Genomic DNA, 12,650 nt, shown 5'->3' on the forward strand with positions numbered 1-12,650 from the left:
CACCATTAGCTGCTGTCAATCTCATTTTACAGATCAGGATTGGGGAAGTTAAGCAATGTACCCGAGGTCATATGCATGCTACAAAATAATCCCATCTCTGCCTGATTCCAGGGCTCACCTGTGATCTTTATCATTGTGTAGAATGACTTCAGTTATTCTGTAAAGTTTTTTTTTTAATGATGTGACTTTGCAAATAATTATATATTACCTCCATCATCCAAATGTGATCAAAGTTAACAGAGGTCAATTTAATTATATTTACCAAACTTGTGGATACAAATTTATACTACGTTTGGTTTTTTAAAAATTGCATAAAACTTCCAGCATAATGAATAGAACTCTTAACATATTGTTAGCTTTCCATTACTTTAACAAAATACCAGAGATAAACTTCTAAGGAGGAAAAAAAATCTTTTGCTCACAGTTTCAGAGGTCTCAGTCAAGTGCTGGTTGGCTCCGTTGCCTGTAACCAAACAGTACCTGATGGTGAGAGTGTGTGATGGAGAAACTGCTCACCTCACATCAGCCAGGAGGTAGAGAAAGACAGGAAGGGGTAGGGTACCAACAACCCTTCAAGGACATGCCCTCATTGACTTAATTTTCTTTCACTATATCCTCTTACTAAAGGTTCCACCATCTTCCAGTAGCACCACAGGATGACAACAAAGGTTTTAACAAAAGGGCTTTTGGGAGGCTCTTATCCAAGTCATAACACATGTGCTAAATTTTGAGTTAATATTCTCAGTATGGAGCTGTTACTAAGTATCCTAGTGAAGGATGTGACACCTCAGTGTTGTACTCACCAAACAACTAGGAAGTTCTAGGTCCCAGTGCTAGACAGCCCTTATCTTAAAGATAAAACTCAAATTCTTTGACTCCACAAAGTTATTTCCCAGCCTTATCTTCTATCCCTTGCCTATATATGTCATTTTCTCCAGCTATACTAAATTGTTTGCATATGATACTTATACTGGCAACTCCTTTACAGCATTTACCCTCTACAGATAGTATTTGGTTTTTAAGACTGTGTAGCAACTCTTAGCCTCTGAATTAAATGAAGAGGGACTAGCCAATCATGCTGGCACATATCTGTAATCTCAGCAACTCAGGAGGCTGAGCCAGTAGGATCAAAAGTTTGAGGCTAGCCTGGGCAATGAAATGCAGATCATCTCAAAATAAAAAGGGCCAAGAATGTATGTAGCTCAGGGTACCCCCGGGTTTAATCCCTACTAAAGGGGGAGGTGTGTTTTAATTTCTGTGTCCCTATATAGCTCAGTGCCTAGCACATATTGAAAAACCATCCATGGAATGGATAAAACTATAAAATTGGAATTTTAAAATTGCTTGATCTGTTTCCATTCCCCAGGCTGACTGACCTCTTACCCTACCATCTTTCTCCAAACAGCAGAATTTGTGTTATGAGAATTTTTCAGCGCCACTAAACTAACCCAGTAATTCTGGCTGATAGCAAGAGGTATAAATAGAGGGCAGAATAGCTGTCAGCTCAAAGTCTACACTTCCACGCAAAACCAAGTAAATGCATTTGCAAACACTGAGTATATATCTCAAGGGATAAAAACTGGTTGTAGCCTTTGGCAATATGTCTGTTTTGCCTCAAAGCACACCTCTTTGTACAAAGTTGGGGAAACCAGAAATTCTATATATAAATAATTTATCAAAACCTACAGGAAAAATTGACCAAGATAAAAATACAACTACAGAACTCCTAAAACCCTGTTAAAGAGATTAATAAATAATTACAGAAAGCCAATTATTGTTAGCAGTACGGGTTAGATTTAGCTCTAAAGACAAAAAGAAAACAAGCCACTAAGTTACATTCCAGATCATTTGTTGAATATACAGAATTGAACATTATAAAAAAAGGAATAAGGAAAACACTTAGCATGACATTGGTAACTATTTTGTAGACAGAGGAGGCCTAAATATGTTGAAAGTGTAGATAGTATTGAGAGCCAAGTACTACATTTAAACAGGATGAAAAAGACGGAGACAGAGAAGAAAAATGGTGCAAGATTGAACAGCCATGTGTGTGAGGCTTTTTCAGGTTGAGTTCATGTTTGATTACTTTAGGTACTAAACGTTTATTGTAAGGATAAACGGAGACATCTGGCAGCACAGTTCAGAGCACAAGTTGAAGTTACAACATTCTGAGACCAGCTCTAATAATCTAAAATCACAGTCTGTCAAGTACTGAGTTTCTCTGCCTCTGCTCTTCTTGGGCAGTTTGTTAATTTCTTCTTTCCTCAACTATTACTACCTCCTCTCTACCTTATCATTTTGTTGAGTTCACAGCTTCTTCTGGGTCTCTGTTTTTCTAGCATCTCTGCTTTCTAACACTGTGTCCTAAACTCAAATTTGCAATCAAAGAGAATCTGACTAGTCCACAAGTCCCCATCAAAGACAGAGTGCTTCTACTGAGTAAAGCTCTCATGCTAAATGGTCACATAGGCTCCCTGGAGGCCTACTAAATGGTTGGCTGCTATAGGGTCAGGCACCAATCATTGACCCATTCAGCAATGGCTGAGAGAAAAAAGTAACAAACAGTTCAGCAAAGCTTGACAAACATGCAGAAACCATTTTTTTTTGCTCTTTTCAGGTAAGAGATGAGAGCATGCAAATTCTCCATATCATCTAGTACACAATGGTTACATCCAATATATAAACCTTAAGTAGTTCTCTTGTACTCTGGTCTCAAGTTTATCTTATTGAACCTAAATGATTTGCAATAAGAATTCAGAAAGGAAAAGATTAAAGATGATGGCAAGGGGAAGAATGAGGTGGAGTTGTATAGGTTGGGCAGGGAGAAAATGCTAAGGTTGGCCTCAAGAAGCAATATCTCCTCCATAGAGCTAAGATATGGAGAAAACAGCAGAATTAGTAAAGATTGATTTCCATTCTTCTAATAAACTAAGAGAAAACATGTCAATAATTTCAGGATGAGAAAGATAAGGAGGTTAAAGATAACAGAGTTTTGGAAGAGCCACTGTAGAGAATATATAAATGGATGAGACTGATAAAAAAAAAAAATAACTGTCAAACATGGGACTTAGAGGTTCCGTAACATCCTTGTAAACATGATTGTAGAAAGTCAAGTTGGATGTTCTCCACCAACTCAGAGTGAGCAGACAACGTGAGGTTGAGGGTTGAGAGCAGGGAGGAGGTAAAGACTCTAGGGTATTGTTAAGAGTATCCACAACTGAGACAGAGGTCCAACAAGAGCTGTGAATGGAATATGCATATGAAAATTTGGCAAGTGTTCATAATTTGATATAATATTTATGCTTACAAAAGAATGAGAAAACTTCCCTCTCACATTTTAGTCTACCTCCTTGGGAAGAATAGGAATTAAATGTTGGCTTCTTATAAAATAATTATTCGTGTAAGATAATTTATATGAAGCATAACTTTTAGTTGGCAGAGAGGCATTTGCTCTTATGTAACATCAATGTTTAGCTTAAGATTTTCTTATTAATTATCCTAAGCTCCTGTTTTGCTTCTTGGGAAAGGGGAAGAGAAATAATCTTTTTGCACAACCAGCACTTATCAGTTCCTGTGCTAGGTGCTTTACATATATTCTCATTAATTCTCCTAATAGCCCTATAAGACAGGTATTACTGTCAGCAAGCCACAGCTGAGAAAACCAAAGCTCACACAGGTTAATTAATTTGCTCAAGATAGCAATACAAGTCTGAAGCCAATGCACATTTTTTTCAATAGGTCATACTGCAGAAGGTTGAATAGGGAGATATCAAGATGAATTCTTTTTCCTATGGCCAAATGTTGGTAGTTTACATATGACCTCTCAACAACAAATATGGACACATAATTTATCAGTAACACATGATGAAGTATTTTGATTAATCAAGAGGTGCCAAATGTTTATATAAAGATACTATTACAAAATATACCTACAAGGGTTTATAAGGGGAGTATGTATGGGTTCTATCATTGACTAGTTGTACAATATTGGGCAAGCTTCTTAACCTCTTTTGTTGCTTGTTTTTTTTTAAACGAGGGATTTGGATTAGGTAGTGTCTAATGTCCTATTAAACTCAAGTCATTCATCCATCCAGTCAATATACTGAAATTCTTCTCTGCATCAGGCACCGTTTTAGATAGCAGTAAATACAATTAGGAAATTATGTAACTTACATTCTATAAAATTCCTGATCTTAAGACAGTAATTCACAAAAAAAATAGAAAAGAAAAAAAGATGGTAATTCTCAAAGTGGTGAAGGGTCGTAGGTGAGACAAATTTTCCAAATCACTTGGGAAATACTTTTTGAAAGTAAATCTGTACCAACTCTGAAATAATAAGAAATACATACATATTGGTGGTTAGTCATCAAAAAGAATAAGCCATGATTACACACATGGGATTTTCAGTCCCACCTCCCATTCTCTAGAGAGGAATGAGGGGCTAAAATAGGAGTTAATAACCGACAATAACCACATGATGAAGTCCCTATAAAAATTCCTGAACTATAGAGTACAGGGTATTTCCAGATTGCCAAACAGGTACAGGTACCTGGAGGGTGGGTGAACCCCAGAAAAGGGATGGAAGCTCAGTGTCCCTTCCCCCATACCTTGCCTGAGGCATCTCCTCCATCAATTGTATCCTCATAATATCCTTTTAATAAATTGGTAAACACAGTATTTCCCTTAATTCTGGGAACTGCTCTAGCAAATTAAATAAACTCAGGCAAGGAGATATTAGAATCCCAATTTATGGCTGGTCATTCAGAAACACACATCACAACCTGGAGCTTGCAACTGACATCTGAAGTTGAGGGCTATCTTGTAGGACTGGGCCCTCACCTGTGGAATCTGATGCTATTTCCAAGTAGATAGTGTCAGAACTGAGTTCTAAACACACCTATTGGTGTCTGCTGGAAAATCTGGTGTCAGAAGTGTTATGCTGACTTGTGTGTGAGAGTAAGATAAACACTCTGGTTTTTCTATCCCTAACAGTCTCCTAGACTCCCCAGGAAGGAAGTGCTGTGGAGAGCCAGTGCCATTAAACATTTGCATTTGTGGTATCCTTTATGCAGGATGGCAGAAAAAAGGTTGAGAATTAGTGTTTTAAGTAATACAGTGAATGAAAGGAGTAGTCATATTGCTCTCTTTTTGAAGTCTGAAGGGAGATTCATTAAAAGAGTCAATTCTAGTCAGGTATAGTGGCACATGCATGTAATCCCAGCAGCAAGGGAGGCTGAGGTAGGAGGATGGAAAGTTCAAAGCCAGCCTCAGCAACTCAGTGAGGCCCTAAGCAACTTAGCAAGATCCTCTCTCAAAATAAAAACATAAAAAGAGCTGGGGATGTGACTCAGTGGTTAAGTGCTCCTGGGTTCAATCCCTGGCACAAAAAAAGGAGTCAATTCTAAGCTTAAAGCAAGTTTGAAAGTGCACTTCAGTAACCCCTGATTAATTTTAATCCCATGAACAGTCGTACCAATCAGATAATAGAAATATTAGAATGCATAACCATGTTACTGTGATCTTTCACTCTAAATTCATGGCAAAATCAATTGTTAAAAAAAAAACACCACTTTTCTTCTATGAATTTTAATATTCTAGGCCATAGCCAGTTTCTGTATTCAAATACAAACAAATAAGCAAACATTCATAATATAAAAGCATTTTGGTAATGAAAAGTCTGTGTATGTATTATTACTCTTTCATGTTCTGCAATCATCAAAAAATCCAAAGTGTTGGGAAGTTTTAAAAAAATATTTTTATCTCCCCAAATCTAAAGGTTGTAACTAAAGCTTATGCTACAGTAAATACAAAATTTAACACAGAAATGTATATGACTTTTAAATAAAGTCAGTTCATAGAATGTTTTATTTTAAACTTTCTGTTCAAACTTTCAAATACAACACGTGTGGCAAAGAAACAACAGTTAACACACAACATCTGCCACAATTCTATCTTCAAACTGCCTTTTCTATAGTATACGATATGTTACAATTTCTTTCAATTTTTTACATTCATAGTATTCTTAAAGGCAGCAATGCCAATTTTCTACTTTGAAAGAGTTCTATTAACGCTCTAAAATTGCTTAAAACGACAACTTTTTCCTTTTAGTATTCTATAGTTGCCCACATTAGTGACATAATTCAGCATATTTTAATAAGTTGTTGAGAGGTATGCTGTACTTAATAAAACAACTCCCAACTCTACATTAAGTTGAACTTCAACCTAAAACAAGCATTTTCCTAAATCAGTATACTCGGCTATTTTTCTCAAAAATATTTCCATTCTGAAATAAGGTTTTATTTTTTTCTGAGATACAAGTTTCATCTTTTACTCCTAACAGAACTCATGCCGTACGTTTTTTTTTCCTCAAAATATATTTGATATATTCTGTGCAAAATGTTAAGTTCTGTATAGGTATGTACCTTATTTTGAAAAAGTTTATAAAATATATTTCCTAAAAACAACCTCAACATTAGACAATAGAGGAAGAAACATATCAGACAAAGCCTAATTTTTCACGTGAGAAACTAAGTATGTTCTTAAAGCTCCAGTAATACATTCCTTGAAAAAACTCAGAATGCACTTTGGTCATTATTAAACATATTAAAACATAGGCAAATAAAACAAAATGGATTCTGTTGTTTTCTGTAGAAAGAAAACAATACACAATGAGGCTCAATTGAGGCTGGTTAAAAGGAATGGTAAGAGCAAAGTGATATGACATGGCTCTGTTCTCCACACATTCCTGATTTTAAGATTATAATTTGGGAATTAGAACTGCACCAATCAAATAAATTATTTACAATGAATTATTTAAAATTCCTTAAAACATGGTAAAAACATGAAGATATTCAATATAATACACTTTGCACCAAGAAAATTCTAGATTGTTTCAAATAAATTCTTTGTTTTAGAAACCAGATGATCAGTTAAAAAAAAATCACAAAACATTTTAAGTTTCATGTAATTCCTAAAACACACTTGATTGTACAAATACAGCAACTTAAAATCAAGGCCCAATGTAAGATACTATCATATTTGCCCTATTTACTTAACATGCCAACATGATAAGTTCTCATTGGACACTTGGCAAATTATTTAAGGGGGGAGCAGTTAATTTTCCAGGTTAAAAGCATCTAAAATAGCCCTTATATAATGGAGGGAGTGTGCATGGCTGTGGGTGGGTGAGGGGATGCACCGGACTAAGTTTAGAGAATAGAATTTGCAAGCTGAAGCTGTCTTTTCTGAAAATTTGGATATAATTTTATAACTAGCACTCAAAGAAATATTTCATTGGTTCTTAACCTTACTCTTTAAGTTATTCATTTAAGTGTGGTATGAATAGCATACACTATAGTGTACCATGGGAGAAAATTATTTCACTTGAGTAAACATATGTACTTCTGTAATATCAAGAGGCACTTCACTTGTGAGATGAGTATATACCTCACTCAAAAGGATACCACATCATGCCCTAGTACACTATAACATATCCCATATAAAGATACACATTAAAAGTAACAATTTTAAAAAGTGCACATTTTGAGCATGCACAGTTGGAGCTGTGCAAACAGCCCAGTGTTTCAAATAAATACAATTATTACTAATTAATTTTATCAAAATATCTTACAGTATGGTAACCATTTACAATTATTGCTCCATTAAGAGTTTTATCATCAAAGAGCACTTGTTGACCTGTTATATAATACCATATATATTAATACTGAAGGGTGTTTAAACTGCAGCTTAATCAGTTTAGATCCTGGCATTGTTCCTAAATATATCAAGAGAAAACCTGACTGGATCTTGATTTGCCCAATAAAATGCTGTATGTGTTTAGCTGAGTTCAATACAATATTCCAAAGTTAAAGGATTTTTCCTTAAGTAAGGCAATTTCATGGCATTGATGGAGAAACAGTGCTTAGCAATGGCTTCTATTTTCATAACATCTTATTTTGTCAATTATTTATGAGCAATTACCAGGATCTCAAGTATCTGGATATCAGTTTTATCACCCTTTCAATAACTAAGAACATAAATGCTTAACAATAAAATATAAAGATTAAAATAAATGTAAAAAAAAAAAAAAACAGTGAACAAGTAAAATAAATATAAGAATTGCACAAGACAGTCTGATGTAAACACTTCAATTTCCCAGCGGAGACTCCTGAAGTAGAGTCAGTGACTGCTTTCATGCAGCTTAGTCAGTACTTGTATTCTGGAAAAGAGGCTACATCTTCTTTTCTCTGAATTGTCATGACTTAATCTTCCACAACTAGAGAAAAAAGTAATAGAATTAATGATATTAGAGTCAGTTTTAGTATGAAAACTTAAATTACACCATATACTATTTTTTATCTAAATTTCATTCACAAACAAGTGCAGGTTCTAATATTTTAGCTCAATTCTTTTCTTTTCAAGAAAAGCTCACCTTAAATATAAACAAAAGGGTGAAAAACACATTTCCCATTTTCTTTTATAGGGAAGTAACCAATATACATATACTACTTATGTATGACCATTCTGCACCTTAACAGTTGTGCATATATTGGCAGATATATGCATTGCTATATAGATAAGTAATACATATTTTGGACAACAATAAAAATAAGGATTCTTCTTTCTCTTTATCAGTAAAATTAGATTCAAACTGTAGGAGGGAAAACAAAACCAAAACAAAAACACTTCCACTTATACTACACAACAGTCCAATATATAATGAATTGTTTTAAAATAGAAGTTCTATGAATATTAGAAGCCATGAATATGTATCTTTCTTCCAAGTTAAATGTGAAACTATTTTTACTAATTGCATACAATCTTATCAAAATTATTCCATTGCTGTGCATATAAGATTTCAAAAGAATGACAGGATAAAATAAGACCACAAAAGTGCAAGAGTACTAAGAGATTGAAAACACACACACACACTCACACACACACACACACACACGCACTAACTTGTAAGCTCTTACCTTTAAATTAAATCCAAGCAAGTCACTGATAACACCAGAAACAGCAGAGAGGATGACAACCTGGGTGATGTTATAAAGCAGCGGATTCATTGTAAGCCCATATAATCTAAAAGGACTGTCCAATTCCTAGGGGAAGAAAAAAAAACATTAGCCTCAAATTCAGTAAGAACTATCAGTTAAACTAATTCAGGACAATATACAGTGAGGATTTTAAAAGACACTTCCCAAAAAGTTACAAATTATGGATGCTTTTGCAAAGTATAACCTTAAAATTGATATAAGTAAATTTTAATAATAGTTTTAAATTTCTTTTAAGAGAAAGTGACTTCCTTTAAAATAACTCGATAACTAAATTTGTTACCCCAACTGGTTACTAGATTGATCTAGTAGCTATAAGGAGGGAAGGGAAATTTTTTGGTATAAGAGCTGGAATAGAAACTGAAAGAGAACAATATTTTTTTGCAGAATTAGAAATGTAATTAGACAAACTTTCAGACGGTGTTAACACATCTGTCAAAATGCCTCTTTTAATCAATTTATTTTCAAACACACTGATTAATTGATTGACTGACTCAAAATTTAAAGTTCTATTTATGCCAGATCCTGTGTTGGGTTCTGGGAAGTTAAAATTCAGTCCCTAAAGGAACTTACAGTTTAGTAAGCATGGAAATAATCTGAATGACAGTCCTACAATAAAGAAAGGCATAAAAAGCAGGAGCCAGGGGAAGGTGCCTCTAAAACTTAACATGGTGAAAGAAATTAGATATTCCAGAACACACACACCAACATGGTACATCTGAACTGCTCTAGGTTGCTCAGTATTGTTGGAGCCTGAATACAAGGCAGTACTTAAAACTTGTAACACTGGCTACTTAAGGGTCCTTCCTTTATAAAAATTGTATAGATAGGCTGACACTAAGGAACTTAGGCATGTTAGAAAGATCACTGTGTCAGCTATGAGAAAGATCAATTAAAGAGTAGTAAAACCAGGGGCAGGAATACCTTTAAGGAGTTCTATGTATCAAAAACTCAAATGAGAGACAAGGATCTTACACAGGGGAGCACTGACAGGGAAGAAGGAATGAGTAAGACTATTTGAAAGGTTGAATTTCTTGGTTGTGAAACATGAAACAGCAGGTCTAATCCACATTAGGGTCCAAGTTTTAGACTAGGAGACTATGTATAATCAAAAAGGATCAGGAGGGTCAGGCCCAGTGGTGCACACCTATAATCCCAGAGGCTCGGGAGGCTGAGGCAGGAGAATCGTTAAGTTCAACGGTGCCAACAACGGTGAGGCACTAAGCAACTCAGTGAGACCTTGTCTCTAAATAAAATACAAAATAGGGCTGGGATGTGGCTCAGTGGTTGAGTGCCCCTGAGTTCATCCCAGTACCCCACCTCAAAAACAAATCAGGAGTTGTGCTTTGTATGTTAGGTATTTTAAAACTTCTCTGCTCTGAAATTGTAGCTGCTCATCAAGTCTCGCCTTTGTAGCTTCCTCTGATGCAGCATAGGTCCTACATTCTGAAGATACCCAATATGCATGTATCAGGCGAACACAAAACAATCAATTCTACTTAGGGTGCTTTTCCCATAGAGCATTTTACAAAAAAACAGAATTTGCCTATATTATTTAGCTTATTATTTAAATGTCAACATCTTCTTCAGGATACTTACAGGAATTTGAAAAAGAAAGCAATTTGCAATTTGTAATCATTTATTCTATTATCCCCTCATCCATCTCTTCTGAACTCTTTTAAAGATGAATATATGGTGAGGTGCATATTCTATATCCAACTGTTTTTAGTTGACAGAATTAACCATACCATCAATACACAATTAATTTCAAACCATTCTTTGAAAACTTACAAGTAACTCTGATGTATACTCATTATACTGACTACTATTACTTTTTAACTCAAACCAAGCAAGAGACTGTTCTGAGAAATATAAAGTGAAAAACTTCTCAAGTTAATATCAAATCTTCTTTGTTGAAATCCATTTTCTAGTGATGCAGGAGGCATAAATTTCCAAAGATGCCACCTATACAATACTCTAAACATTGGTACGTCTTAATATATAATTTCTAGAGAAATTATTTTATTTGAGCAATGAGAAGTAAAATAAAAATTGCATGCCTGTGCTCAAATATAATTTGGAAACAGTTTGGATAATCGTGAAAACCAAATACAAGTTAAGATCTACAGAGACTAAGATAAAATGTCTGAACAGTATATTCTATATTACATCCATCTGAAATTCTGTTCTTACCTTTAGTAGTTTAGTAGCCAGTTTTAAAACATTATTCACTAGTGTCAGTTCCTCCTTTTTGTTAGGTTTTTTCTCCATTTTCAAGTAGAGGTTTATCTTTTATAAAAAAGAATAAACAAAAGTATTTAAAATTATAACCAATACACTCTCTTTTTCTTACTTTGCCAGGAACAGAACCTAGGACCTCATGCATACCAGGCAAGTGCTCTGACATTGAGCTATATCCCTGGCACCCAAGCATACATTTTTAAAAGGACTTAAAAGATATTCTCCAAAATATTAATAGTGGTTCTTTGAATATTGAGATTATATCTGATTTCAATATTTTCTTTAGGCTTTACTGCACATTCAGTCTCCTATAATAAACATTTTAGAAAAAATAACATTTAATATGTTTCTAATGTAATTAAAAGTTAAAAATGAAGAAAATTAGATGGCAGATAGCATTTTTTTAAATAGTTCTAATTGGTTATATATGACAACTCATTGTACATGAATGCATTTCAACTCATTGTACATTAGTGGAGCACAACTTTTCATTTCTCTGGTTATACATGATACAGAGTTACACACCATTTGTGTAATCCTACATGTATATAGGGTAATAATGTCTGTCTCATTCCACCATCTTTCTCGTCCCCATTCCCCCTCCCCTCCCTCACTCCCCTCTGTCCAATCTAAAGTTCCTCCATTCTTCCTTTGCTCCCTGCTTGCCCCACCACCCCATTATGAATCAACAGTCACAAATCAGAGAAAACATTTGGCCTTTAGTTTTTCAGGATTGGTTTATTTCGCTTAGCATGATAGTCTCCAACTCCATCCATTTACCTGCAAATGCTGGCAGACAGTATTATTAAAAAGGTAAGATACTTTATTCCCTGGGTCAAATCAACTTAAAGAATAAATAATAATGAGGGCTGAGATTGTAGCTCAGTGATAGAGTACCTGCCTAGCATGTGTATGGCACTGGATTCGATCCTCAACACCACATAAAAATAAAAAATAAAGGTATTGTGTCTACCTACAACTAAAAAAATAAAATAAAATAAAATAAAAAAAGAATAATAATTGGGCTGGGGATATAACTCAGTTGGTAGAGTGCTTGCCTAGCATGCACAAGGCCCTAGGTTCAATCCCCAGTACCACCAAAAAAAAAAAAGAGTAATAATGAACTAAGAAATTATATTTATCTAATGAGCCAATAAAAAGAATAATAACTAGAATAAACTAAATCAATTGGTTTGTGATTTCTTAATTTGAAAGTAATTAAAAAATATTTGTGTATTTTTATTATCTACTTTATAATAAGCAATTTTTAAGGATATCTGCCCTGTCCAGTTTCCTTCTTTGAAAACACTAACTCCAAGCCTATGAAAGAAACATCCTATGGCAGCTGTACTTACC

General features: G+C 34.6%; 1 protein-coding gene across 6 annotated transcripts in view; it reads right to left on the reverse strand.

Annotated features, from left to right (window-relative positions):
• Nucleotides 1-5,589: 5,589 nt before the first annotated feature.
• The window catches only part of Phtf2 (putative homeodomain transcription factor 2), a 165,831-nt gene continuing 158,770 nt past the window's right edge, over nucleotides 5,590-12,650 (reverse strand). For all 6 annotated transcript variants that reach the window (XM_047561744.1, XM_047561745.1, XM_047561741.1 and 3 more), the window contains 3 exons: nucleotides 11,247-11,342; nucleotides 8,976-9,101; nucleotides 5,590-8,275 (listed from right to left, as the gene is read on the reverse strand). In XM_047561744.1, the coding sequence (XP_047417700.1) occupies nucleotides 8,255-8,275; nucleotides 8,976-9,101; nucleotides 11,247-11,342 (243 nt within the window). In that variant the 3' untranslated portion in view covers nucleotides 5,590-8,254. The remainder of the gene's footprint in view (nucleotides 8,276-8,975; nucleotides 9,102-11,246; nucleotides 11,343-12,650) is intronic.

The sequence above is a fragment of the Sciurus carolinensis genome, chromosome 8 (genome assembly GCF_902686445.1).
Source record: "Sciurus carolinensis chromosome 8, mSciCar1.2, whole genome shotgun sequence".
Classification (NCBI taxonomy): domain Eukaryota; kingdom Metazoa; phylum Chordata; class Mammalia; order Rodentia; family Sciuridae; genus Sciurus; species Sciurus carolinensis.